The sequence below is a fragment of the Sprattus sprattus genome, assembly GCF_963457725.1.
Source record: "Sprattus sprattus genome assembly, chromosome: 11".
NCBI lineage: Eukaryota > Metazoa > Chordata > Actinopteri > Clupeiformes > Clupeidae > Sprattus > Sprattus sprattus.
The window spans coordinates 28,015,057-28,029,324 of NC_137909.1; the positions used below are offsets into that span (position 1 = coordinate 28,015,057).

The 14,268-nt window shown below is 43.9% G+C and overlaps 1 protein-coding gene across 3 annotated transcripts in view; it reads right to left on the bottom strand.

Annotated features, from left to right (window-relative positions):
* c2cd5 (C2 calcium dependent domain containing 5) overlaps positions 1-14,268 on the bottom strand; it is a 45,000-nt gene that overhangs the window by 17,409 nt on the left and 13,323 nt on the right. For all 3 annotated transcript variants that reach the window (XM_080847734.1, XM_080847732.1, XM_080847733.1), the window contains 4 exons: positions 13,077-13,165; positions 10,574-10,682; positions 2,376-2,490; positions 38-214 (listed from right to left, as the gene is read on the bottom strand). In XM_080847734.1, the coding sequence (XP_080703860.1) occupies positions 38-214; positions 2,376-2,490; positions 10,574-10,682; positions 13,077-13,165 (490 nt within the window). The remainder of the gene's footprint in view (positions 1-37; positions 215-2,375; positions 2,491-10,573; positions 10,683-13,076; positions 13,166-14,268) is intronic.

Here is a 14,268-nt window from a genome sequence, read left to right on the forward strand (position 1 = left end):
ATGTATACACACGAGTGTGTGTGTGTGTGTGACATACCCTAGTGAGGCAGAACTACCCAAATCAAACTCGACCTTGTCTGACCCGGAGGGAAAGAGGGGGAGTTGCCGTGACAACCTGTGTTCGGTGAGCGTGTCCTGCTGGCAAGTTTCCTGAAGGAACCGGCAGTTCAGCACTGCGGCCGTACCCGCCGCCGACAGAATACACACCTCCTCGCTGCAGGAACACACACACACACACACACACACACACACACACACACACACACACACACACACACACACACACACACACACACACACACACACACACACACACACACACACACACACACACACACACACACACACACACACACACACACACACACACACACACAAAGAAGTTAAGCTGGTGACACAGATTTTACATACAGTTATTTCCTGACTATTAATCGCAGTTTATACATTGATTTGGCAAATGTCTCTACTCTGATTGGCCTATAAAGGGGAATGTATTTCTTTCTTCTCTGCCTGGTAGTTAGTAACGCCCACAGTAACTGTCCCAGGTAAACGCCCACAGTAACTCTCCCAGGTAAACGCCCACAGTAACTCTCCCAGGTAAACGCCTACAGTAACTCTCCCAGGTAAACGCCCACAGTAACTGTCCTAGGTAAACGCCTACAGTAACTGTCCCAGGTAAACGCCCACAGTAACTGTCCCAGGTAAACGCCCACAGTAACTCTCCCAGGTAAACGCCCACAGTAACTCTCCCAGGTAAACGCCTACAGTAACTCTCCCAGGTAAACGCCCACAGTAACTGTCCTAGGTAAACGCCTACAGTAACTGTCCCAGGTAAACGCCCACAGTAACTGTCCCAGGTAAACGCCCACAGTAACTCTCCCAGGTAAACGCCCACAGTAACCGTCCCAGGTAAACGCCCACAGTAACTGTCCCAGGTAAACGCCCACAGTAACTGTCCCAGGTAAAGCGTGGATGGGTATCTCTTTCTCTGTCCCTCTTTCCTACACCAATCCCATTAGTGTATCAGATAAAAACAACATCAGATAGATAACACACACACATCTCATTTCCGTTCACACTTTGTCACATTCCCTTTTCCATAATGATAAAGTACTGGGTGTCTGTATTACCACCCGACCCTATTTAACAGGACGGTGCGGAGCGTAAACCTCTGTGAGGGGTGTAAACTATGCGAGGTCTCATGCTAACCAGGCAATGAACGATCCTAGCCATCTCTAGCTTAGGGAACCGTAACAGTGTGTTGTTGCAAGCGTGTGTTATATGAGCTCATTTTATATATATTCAATTATTTGTATTGGATTTCACATAAATGTATACAATGACACAATAATAACTGACAATTTTACATTCAAGCTGGTCATGTGATAATTCATACAGCTGAAACGAACATAGAAATCTACATAATCAACTCTAATAAAATATACAAAATAAAATGTAATAAAGTAAATACATATATTTAATAATAAAAGACAGCAAATGGGTAGGAACTGGGCTCATATGAGCTCATTATAATATTAAATGAATTTGAACTTCTGTTAATATGAAGCTGCAAGGGCACCCAGAGGGTCTCTACCAATTCTAGGTTTTTAACTTTCCTAGCTATCTCTATCTTAACAGTTTGCAGCTGCTAGTGTGTGAATATGAACTCATGTGAATATGTGTTAATATGTGTGTTACCCTGTGATTTTCCTACTTAAAGTTTAATAAAGGAGACAGTAAATGCAGTAAAATGGAACTCACTTAAACATTTAAGATTGTTTTAAAGTTTCCTTGGTTAGCTAGCTAGTTATCTAGCATAGCTACTAGACAACCATAGCAACCAGGAAACACGTTTGCTGCAAAGTTGAATTTCCTCAAAATCAGCTCACCCATAAAAGGAAGTCTCGGGTGACTCATAGTGATCATAACCATTTGAGGATGATGTGAATTGTGAAATGGCTTCACATGGACATTTAGCAATCCTGACCGAAATAAAGCATCACCAATAGACCCAGGGCTTACTCCGATATCAACGTAACGTTAAGGAATGACCCCCTTTTGGATTAACCATTCGATTTAAAAGTTTGGCATCCATTCCATCCACATAACACCATAACGTGCGGTTAACACACGAGTGCTGTCAATACACATGTTTGTCTTATCCAATTACATTCAAGACAGTAATGTGGTTTATATACGGTGTGGTTAATAGTCAGGAAAATAAGGTAAACATGCTTCAGTGTGTGTGCATTGAATACAAGCTCATGAGTCTGTGTGTGTGTGTGTGTGTGTGTGTGTGTTTGTGTGTGTGTGTGTGTGCGTTGAATACAAGCTCATGAGTCTGTGTGTGTGTGTGAATGTGCGTGTGCACATACCAGATGCTGGTGGACTCGCTGTACCCGACCACCGCGTGGCATCCAAGCGCTTTGGCGTGAGACTTGATCTCCTGGCGAAGTTCCTCCCACCACGCATCCCGTGTCTCTGGTTCATCTGCAACACACACATACACAGATACACACACACAGACACACACACACACACACACACACACACACACACACACACACACACACACACACGTGTGTACACACGTACATACACCCACACACACACACGTGTACACACGTACACGGACAAATACGCGCCATCAGACACATACATATAGACAAAGTAACATTAGATATTCATACAAACATTTTCTCATGTATTTCTCTCACCCATTTACTCATCCACACACACACACAAAAACACACACATAATTGAAAAAGTGGTGTGTAGAGTCTGCACGGTCCCAGTAAACCGAACACACACACACACACACACTCTTCATGAGACATAGGGCTCCGTGCTGACTCAGGTAAAGGAGGGTGAAGATGAGGATGGAGCATTAGTGATGTCATCGCCTTTGGCTGCCACACCCACATCATTAATAATACATGAGTGAGTCATCATGCAGACTGCCGAGTGGGACCGCCCACCCCGACACAGGAGCAGAAAGAGCCGGGGTAGAACAACATAAATACAGAACAGAAGGAACAAAGAGAGGGAGAGAAAGAGAGAAAAAGAAAGAAAAACAGGGAGACGGAGAGCGAGAGAGCGAGAGAGAGAGAGAGAGAGAGAGCGAGAGAGAGAGAGAGAGCGAGACAGACAGACAGACAGACAGACAGGTAGATACTAAGAGAGAGGGGGAGAGCTCTCTCAAACACTGGCATGCAGACACAGGTTGTCCTCTTGTGACTGGTTTATCTGCTTATTTATTTATTAAACATTCTCGTACTCTCCGCTAAACACTAAGGTGGATGATGGCGTCTTGTTAACTCTCCACAGGTAAACTCACACGAAAAACTCCACTTCTATTTACAGAGACGCTTCCGCAAGCATTTACAAGCTCTGCTATCGTCAGTGGACACTGCCGGTTACCTGGCAGTGGTCACTGCTGGTTAACTGCCAGTGGTCACTACTGGTTACTACTGGCTACCTGACAGTGGTCACTGCTGGTTGCTGGCTAACTGAAAGTGGTCACTGCTGGTTGCTGGCTAACTGACAGTGGTCACTGCTGGTTGCTGGTTAACTGACAGTGGTCACTGCTGGCTAACTGACAGTGGTCACTGCTGGTTACCTGACAGTGGTCACCGCTGGTTACTACTGGTTACCTGACAGTGGTCACCGCTGGTTACTACTGGTTAACTGACAGTGGTCACTGCTGGTTACCTGACAGTGGTCACTGCTGGTTGCTGCTGGTTAACTGACAGTGGACACTGCTGGCTAACTGACAGTGGTCACTGCTGGTTACTGCTGGTTAACTGACAATGGACACTGCTGGCTAACTGACAGTGGTCACTGCTGGTTAACTGACAGTGGTCACTGCTGGCTACCTGACAGTGGTCACCGCTGGTTACTACTGGTTAACTGACAGTGGACACTGCTGGCTAACTGACAGTGGTCACTGCTGGTTAACTGACAGTGGTCACTGCTGGCTACCTGACAGTGGTCACCACTGGTTACTACTGGTTAACTGACAGTGGTCACTACTGTTTACCTGACAGTGGTCACTACTGTTTACCTGCCAGTGGTCACTACTGGTTACCTGACAGTGGTCACTGCTGGTTACCTGCCAGTGATTACTGCTGCAGTCTGCAGCTGTACCTTTAAGGAGCAGCTCCCTTTTCACATTTTACACTGACGATTTACTGCTACTTCTGTTTCATACAGGTATACTTTTAGCTTTTATTTTTGAATCATTCTTACTGTAATGTGTGCAGAGTGTCATCTTTCTCACTTAACAACCACGGTCCATTTCCACCTGAATCATTATCATGATGAGGACGGCTCACAACCTTGTGATTTCCACGGTATGATTACCACAAACTACTCCAAACATCTGCTCAAGTCTGATCAGCGACCCTAGTTTCTGCGAATCAGCAAACACACCAACCTAAACACCTCACTGGGATACATAGCGTTGTGCACTACACTAGGAGTAGTGTTTGCTAAATGAAGTCACTCTCGTCCCCCCCCCCCCCCCCCCCCTTCAATCAAGGGCCAGACATGCCCCCACATACAAACATACACACGCACAAACACACGCACACACACACAACACACAACGAGTGCAGAGATTCCTCCCTTGCGAGTTGAGGTTTGTCCATAGTCCCAGTACTATATCAGAAATATAGTACTGCTGCACAGGTACTATACCAAACATCATCAGCACAGGACCCCCCCACCCCCCCCCCACCCTAAGCCTCCAATCCCTCTGAACTGGACAGACAGCCCATTCCACACGGCAAACAGCACACAGAACAGAAAGAGAAAAAAAGGTCGTCGCTAACTAACAATATCTCTCTCACTCTCCCTCCCTCCAACTTTCCCGCCTAAAATCACTTTTCCACTGGCTTAGCAACAGTAACCACAGAGGGGTGGAGTTAGGGCTGTCTGTCTGGAGAAAGAGGTGGGACTGCAAGACACCGCCCCACTTCCATTCCACCATCTGATTGGTTACACATGTGATCATGTGATCAGGGTTTGGGAAAAGGAGGGGGGGATTGGGGTGAGGTTGCAGGAACAGCCAAAGCAGAGAAAGAGCAGCCAGACAGCGCATGCTGCACACACACACACACACACACACACACCCAACACACACACACACACACACACACACACACACTCACACACACACACACACACACACACACTCTCCTCTTACACACACCTAACCACCCACACACACACACACACACACACACACACACACACATACCAGCAGAGGGTATGGCAGCTCACTGAACAAAATGCCTGGGCAAAACCTGACCTTTGCTTGTGTCACAATTTGCTGTAATGCACATCAATCTGTGCATGTGTGTGTGATTGAGTCGGCTATGTGTACTGTGTAGCTTGTGTGGTTGGTTTACAGTGGATATACACAACACACAGCGTGTGTGTGTGTGGAGTGTGTGTGTGTGTGTGTGTGTGGAGGGTGTGTTTGTGTGTGTTTGTCTTTCACTGAGCTGCCATAGTATCAGAAGGAGATGCCAGAATGCGTCTTAGTTAGGTACCTGCGGCGGTGCCACTATTCCAGTCAAGCAGTTTGTAAGACCTGCTGCTACCCAGCGCTGCCACGTTCACAACCCAACATTAGTAGACCCACCGGTTAGAGGAGCAGAGAGAGAAAACAGAGAGAGAAAGGGAACAAAACAAAAAAGAGAGAGAGAGAGAGAGAGAGAGAGAGAGAGAAAAAGAACAGAAGAAAACAACGACAAAACAGATCACAACACTGGACGACACCACTCCACAGGAACTGCAAAGACAGACAAGAGAGTTAATATCACAGAGGCCACTACAGAAGAGCAGGAGAGAGAGAGGAGGAGGAGAGAGAGAGAGAGCGAGAGCGAGGAGGAAAGCGAGAGAGGGAGAGAGAGAGAGAGAGAGAGAGAGCGAGGAGGAAAGAGCGAGGAGGAAAGAGAGAGAGGGAGAGAGAGAGACAGGGAGAGAGATGGGGGGGACAGAGAGAGGGAGAGCGAGAGAGAGAGAGGGGGAGAGGGAGAGAGAGCGAGAGGAGGAGGAGAGAGAGAGAGAGAGGGAGAGAGGGGGGGGGAGAGAGGGAGAGAGAGATAGCACGTTCAAATAGAGGGGGGATGGGGGAAGCAGGTGATGAAGAAGATTATGGTAAGAGACTAAGAGAAAGAGTCTGAAAATGTTGACTGAGAGAATGAAAGAGAGATGAACTGAGAGAGAGAAAAAGAGAGAGAGAGAGAGCAAAAAAAAACAGAGGCTGTGAGAAATAGAGACAGAGCATGCAGCAGCGTTCTAGCTTTCAGCATTTCGTTCACATCAGTACTTCTGCACAGAAAGAGTTCGACAGGCGAAACACACACACACACACACACACACACGCACACACACACGCACACACACACACACACACACACACACAACCACGCTCACACCCACACCCACACCCACACACTCACCCATACAAAATGGGTTGTGTTCCCTGACGCTAGGGTCTCAGACTCGAAGAGGTTAAGGATGTTGGCCATTTTAAAGCATCATCACAGTGCTAAGATAGCTAAGGCTGAGATAGCTTGGGCCAAGATAGGTATGGATAAGTTAACTTTGCGTTAGCCATGGCGGAGGGCAAGCGCTAGGTTAGCTAGGGTCAAGTTAGCATTGAGTTAGCAAGGACCAAGTTAGCAATCAGCCTTGAAAAAACTGCCAAGTAATAAGGTTGTTTTGGAAAACTTCCCATAACACTGCTTAACAAACTTCAATGTAAAAGTCTACAGGGTTAAAAAAGAAAGGAAAAAAAAGGAAAAGATAAGTTTCCAGGATTCTAGTAACCTAGGTTACGAGTTCCACACTGGAGGCAAAATTGCACCTCTGCTAGCGCAAAACCCAACATGCTATGTACAAGAAGCAGGATGCTGATTATCAATAACTGAAAGCTCTTGTACGTCTGATCAGTGATGGTAGTGAGATAATCACTGAGCAAGATAAAACAGTACTTTTTGGCCCACTTATCATAAACTGATTCCCTATGATCATGATGTCAGATGAACACAAACCACACACACACACACCCACACACACCCACACACACACCCACCCACACACACACCCACCCACACACACACCCACATACACTTGAAATCCAGCAGAACTCCACCCCAACCCCATACCTCAAGCCTAAAGTCCTGACTGCATTAATATCAACACAAGCCCTAACATCCAAGAGACCCAAACTTCATGAGTGGTCTGTAAACGGCTAATACCAACCAACATGAGTCCAATCCGTCTCCCTACTGCAAGGCAAACTTAAAGACAAACCAAATGTGCACAACTCCTTATGGTTTCCAACAATATCTCTCCCTCAAAGATCCCATTGCTGTGACCTTACTCAACTTCATTTATCATCTAGTATCAACGGAACCAAGGTTATTCTTTTGGAACCACTGGTGGTAAATGTACAGTATTCACCGACACACATAAGCAGTAAAAGAAAAGTATTTCAAAAAAAGAGAACAAAAATCTGACTCCAAACAACACACCCAGAATTCACAGCTCAAAATCATCAGGAAAATCTTCTAATGAGTAATGACAAACATCTATCATGGACATTGGTGTGTAATGGATTCTTGACACTTTTGGAAGTGAAACCCACAGTCCCCACATGTGTTTATCCTTCACCGTGACCCAGGCCCATAACCTTTACCCTATAGCCAGGCCCATACCCTTCACCCTATAGCCAGGCCCATACCCTTTACCCTATAGCCAGGCCCATACCCTTCACCCTATAGCCAGGCCCATACCCTTTACCCTATAGCCAGGCCCATACCCTTCACCCATACCATTTCCCCTTATTTGAGCCCATAACCTTAACCCATACCCATAACCTTAACCCATACCCATAACCTTAACCCATACCCATACCCATAACCTTAACCCATACCCATAACCTTAACCCATACCCATACCCATAACCTTAACCCATACCCATAACCTTAACCCATACCCATACCCATAACCTTAACCAATACCCATAACCTTAACCCATACCCATAACCTTAACCCATACCCATACCCATAACCTTAACCCATACCCATAACCTTAACCCATACCCATAACCTTAACCCATACCCATAACCTTAACCCATACCCATAACCTTAACCCATACCCATAACCTTAACCCATACCCATAACCTTAACCCATACCCATAACCTTAACCCATACCCATAACCTTAACCAATACCCATAACCTTAACCCATACCCATAACCTTAACCCATACCCATAACCTTAACCCATACCCATAACCTTAACCCATACCCATAACCTTAACCCATACCCATAACCTTAACCCATACCCATAACCTTAACCCATACCCATAACCTTAACCCATACCCATAACCTTAACCCATACCCATAACCTTAACCAATACCCATAACCTTAACCCATACCCATAACCTTAAAAAATACCCAAGCCCATAACTTTAAAGGAAAGCATGACAAGACTCTCATTGGGATCTTCAAGGTCCAGTAAACAAGTGGTCAAGAAATAAGACGGCACAAGACACAACGATGTGCTAAAGGTCTGAATCTTCTCTGACCTCACGATTCGATTACGATTCAAAGGGGTAATGATTCGATTATAAAATGATGCATTTTTGTCCTTTTTTCATTAATAAAAGCGTTAAGATCTGAACCCAGCTTGTAATAACTGCATTAAACACTTAAACTAATTTTTCAAAGAAAATTACCCAGCAGTTAGCCTATGTGTAAATACTTAATATTTTGTATCCTACTAAATTGTAAGTACAACTTCCATAAAAACTAGTGCTCTTATTAAAACAAATTCTGGCCTTCTATTAGACCAACATAATTCAGATACTGTCCTATGTAACAAAGACTGGCTATTATAGGATAAAATTAATATTCATTACGGTTGGGAATTACCACAGAGGCGACGATACGATCATGATATTTGGGCTACACAGTATTCTGAGATTCTCTGCATTTTGCAATACAGCAATTATGAAAATTCGATTCTGCAATACACTCTGATTTATTTCTCCCATTTTAAGTCAAAATAAAGCCACAATCGAAGTGAATGCAGACAGCACGGTTTCGTGTACGGCTAGCCTGCAGCAGTCTTGGCATGGTAGATTTGTTCTCGACCCTAACTTTCTTTTTCCGATTTCTGTTGTAATGCAAGAGTAGAACGAGGTTTCGCGTAATTTTGTGGACTTCAGACTTATGTTATCAGAGTCGAAGTATGTACCAAATTAAAATTAAAATCATAATATATTAAATAAACATTCTGATACTTGCCACGGCTGTATTGATATAAAATTGCGCCAAACAATATGGCTATACTACACTGTATTCGTTTTTTTCTCACATCTCTATTATTCATACCCCTAGGCTGTATAAACAGAAATGATCTGTGGTAAACACATGTAAACAAGAACTGTGGATTGACAACGCATGAAGTGGTAGCAAGTAGGCTACAAGCATTAAACTTAACAGCAGAGATATCTTAAAGCATTCACGATGTGATGACCGCACAAAAATAGCATCACAACACCCAATGGATTGAATAAATGTATGTATTGCCAGTATCACCTTTCACTGACATCCATTGTGGTTGCAGTGGAATGATATGTTTACATTAACTGTGTGCGGCTAGCGTCACATTGTAACATTACACATGGTGTGCATGGATCAGTTGTTTGAATTAATTGTGCTGACTTGCATATTATTGAATTACATTATTCAAAAACAAATCGCTTATTGTATTTTCCTGCATCAATGCAGAATCCTTCACGTTAGCATCAAAATGCATCAATATAATGACTATTTTCCCCAGAGAGGACACAATAAACCCATTTCACACCATGGTTTTGCAGCTGAGGACTGGCTTTATATGAAAAGCGTGATTTAAAGTGTACCTGTAGTCTTTGCTGGCACAAATAGGACTGAACTGTGCTACATTTTCAATTTGATCCCCTAAACCTGGGATTATTTATTTACACACAAACACATTCAGAAATATGTACCTACACCTGCTCACATACAAGGAGATAACCTTCATAATAACTTCCTAGTAACCCATAGCTAAATCTTTTGTCACAAACGCACCTCCGAATCAAGCCCAAAACTGAAACTCTTCGAGTCTACTGGCATTAGTCAGTTACAAATGTATAATAATGTTGACTTCATACACTCTTCTAGACACTAAAACTGACTCACAATATGACCGACACTCAAACAAAACTGACCACAAACAACGAGCAAAAAAAAAAAAAAAAAAGCTCAGTCTACACAAACGTTAGAATTCTACAGGGTCTTAATACTCCTGATAAAGACAACTGACCAATTACACAATTAGCCTCCCACCTCCATCAACGCAACATCCAGAAGAGATGTCCAGAACCACATAGAGAGGCTTTGTTTTGCAGCATTTAAATGGATGTTATTGTATGTGACTGCATTAGTGTGTGTGTGTGTGTGTGTGTTTGTTTGTTTGTGTTTGTGGGGCGAGTGAGGGTGTGTAAGTGGAGCGACGCTCACCTGGGTTGTGAATGCGGTCGAGCAGCTTGACGGAGCGGGCGCTGACCACGCCGCCAATGTGTGAGAGGAAGCCCGGAGGGAACGACGAGAGCGTGAAGAAGGGAAACTCCTGGGAGAGAAGGGGTATGGAAGGGTCAGACCAAGGTCAAAGGTCATTCAGAACTGTGGTAAAAGATCACATAGACTTGCAAAATCAATTGAATAAAGAAACAAAACTCAACAGAACTCATTTTATTTTAAATATGCACTCTTTGCAACAAGAACAGCTCTAAAGCTTCACTGCACCACTTTACTGGTAGGAGTTGAGTGTTGTTTGAGAGTTTTTGAAAAATCAAGAACTGAGTGTTATTGTCCTTTTCCTTTCAAACTTATGGAGTTTGCCCACTACTTTTTAACAGGTGAAGGTACCAGAGAGGAAACTGACCAGCCTTCCTCTTGCATGCAATGCATCACAACATTCCCACATCCTTACAGGGGCATCCAGCATCCTACACGACATGTCATTTGAATGCTATTCTCCTCATGTCCCCTGTTGTCACGAAGAGGACTGACTACAGTGTGCAGTGTTGCTACAACTCTAACTCAGTGTGGTTCAACTATAACACTTGCACATATAGGCTATACCAGTGGTTCTTAACATGGGTTCGATCGAACCCCAGGGGTTCGTTGAGTCACTCTCAGGGGTTCGGCAGGAGTCAAGACACACACAGTATAGCGCGGTCCACACTAGCAATGTCGGGTCGTTTTTTTTACCTACGTTTTGAAGAAATCGTATTTAATTTGTCAAATACAAAGGGTTTGGCGAATGCCCTGATGAAGCTTGCAGGGTTCAGTACCTCCAATAGGGTTAAGAACCACTGGGCTATACGATGAGCACAAGCAGTTCTCACTTTAAAGATGTGACAGCTAACACTTACACAGTGTGATAATCTATGCAGTGTTTTTTTTCAGTTAGTATGATCACAGTCATTCTATAGACATAGACACATTTGACAAAATGTAACCATCACTTGGTAGGTGATTAGGTGGTACCGATTTGACATTTACACTCTGATTTCATTGTTTTTTGCAGTTAGTGAAACCACAACGGGTGACGTGTAGCCATTAGCATTCCCATATTGTCAACATCGGTTAGCATTCAAACTGCTGATCAGGTGTACTGTATCAGGTAGCATTCAGACAGTGAAGGGAGCATCTTCACCGACAGAGAAAGAGAAAAAAAATCAAACCGCATTCGACATGCCAGGGACAAACACCAGGAGATGAAGATGGCAGACCAGAAACAGGGTAAAGAAACAGCTCAGCAATAGTCCTCAAAGGCCTATGCTAGCTATCCATATCTGTATATCGTTAGCCATTCTCTTGTAAGAGCAACATGGCATTGTTTTCGGTAAGTTCGGTAAGGTCTGTATGTCAGAGCTGTAAAATCAGGTTCAAATTCACGAATGGTTTAGGCTAATTTAACTTCAATGATGAAGACAGTCTCGGAGAAAGATTAGAAGACATTGAAAGCAATGGCCTTGTGATAACCTATCTGATAATCTTTTCTGTTATGCTTATGTTAATATTTAAATTTGTTTTTAATTTTATTGTATTATTATAGTTATTTTCTAATATATAGGCACTCTGAGATTCCTTTGAATGAAAAGTGCTTTAAAAATAAAATGAATTATTATTATTATTATAACCTAAACAGTCCAGTGTATCTTGCTGTAGAAAGATCTTTTGACAAGAGCCAGGCACTGAGTGGCCTGGTGTTTCACATCTAGGTCAACACAGACACATGCTAAAGTCCCAGACTGACGAACCATGACAGAAATGCAGTGAGGTAAACAAAAAGGAAAATGGTGAAGACCTGCAGCGCAACAAAGAAAAGGGTCCTCCAACTCTCAGTGGGGACATCAGACAGACACAACAGACGAAACGGAATATGACGGGTGACTTTGGGAACACAAGAAAAGGTCAAAAGGTCACCAGGCAGTTTGTCCACATACCCTTGTACCCACAAACCCACCAGAGGTGGGGAAGCCCTATGCCAGCAGGATGAGGGGATGAAGAGGCATGTTATTCACTTCTTCTTCTGATAGGACATTATTTGTATTGCTCCAGTTATTCACGTATGTTTACCTCGCCCTTAACGATTCCATGCAAATGATATTCACACATTCATTCACTTTTGCAATCGCAATCACAATTCACTAAACTCTCTAAATGTCCAACAAACACTGAAGATACAATGAACACATTATCTACCTTACATTCATTCTCATTGCTTATTGAAGTAAGAGGTAAAAGATAAGTCAGAGTATTATTAATATGTTAAAATATCTTAATCAATGATAGAAACCAAACAAAGTAAAATTAGTAAGTAAAAAAGTAAGACTAGCACGAGATCAACTTCAAGGTCAATCGCTGAACCGTGAACACATCTGTGTTTTCAATGTGTGTGTGTGTGTGTGTGTGTGTGTGTGTGTTTTGTGATGTGTGTGTATGTGCGTCTTACCCGCTGCTCCAGAGCTGTTTGGGTCTGTTGCCTCAGCAGGGTCTTCAGAGGCCCAGCCTCCTTGCCTGCACTTCCCCCACTGCCCATTCCTGAGAGAAAAACACAACTTCACTGCTCCATTCACTAGTGCACAACCTCACTGCTCCATTCACTAGTGCACAACCTCACTGCTCCATTCACTAGTGCACAACCTCACTGCTCCATTCACTAGTGCACAACCTCACAGCTCCATTCACTAGTGCACAACCTCACTGCTCCATTCACTAGTGCACAACCTCACTGCTCCATTCACTAGTGCACAACCTCACAGCTCCATTCACTAGTGCACAACCTCACTGCTCCATTCACTAGTGCACAACCTCACTGCTCCATTCCCTAGTGCACAACCTCACTGCTCCATTCACTAGTGCACAACCTCACTGCTCCATTCACTAGTGCACAACCTCACAGCTCCATTCACTAGTGCACAACCTCACTGCTCCATTCACTAGTGCACAACCTCACTGCTCCATTCCCTAGTGCACAACCTCACTGCTCCATTCCCTAGTGCACAACCTCACTGCTCCATTCACTAGTGCACAACCTCACTGCTCCATTCACTAGTGCACAACCTCATTGCTCCATTCACTAGTGCACAACCTCACTGCTCCATTCACTAGTGCACAACCTCACTGCTCCATTCCCTAGTGCACAACCTCACTGCTCCATTCACTAGTGCACAACCTCACTGCTACATTCCCTAGTGCACAACCTCACTGCTCCATTCCCTAGTGCACAACCTCACTGCTACATTCACTAGTGCACAACCTAATTTATTTTCACAACCTCAGACCTATATTCACTAGTGCACAACCTCTTTACTGCTAAATGTTCCAGTGCACACAGAGGCCTCTGAAGGAAGGGTATAGAAGGAAGGGTGGCCTTTGGCCGGGGAAACATAGCTAGGGAAAATATTTAACAGGGTAGGTCGGAATCTATGGAGCAGCACTATGGTTTCGACTGCGCTAAATACCAGGCAGAAGGGTTTTATTACTTTTATTATGATTTTAATATTTTAAGCCTATCGGAACATCAGGTTCTGATACGATGTTGACCAATATTTTATTGCTCCTGCTGCTTGCTCTTATTGAATTAATGTAAAGCACTTTGAATTGCAACTCCTGTACGAAATGTGCTATATAAATAAAGTCTT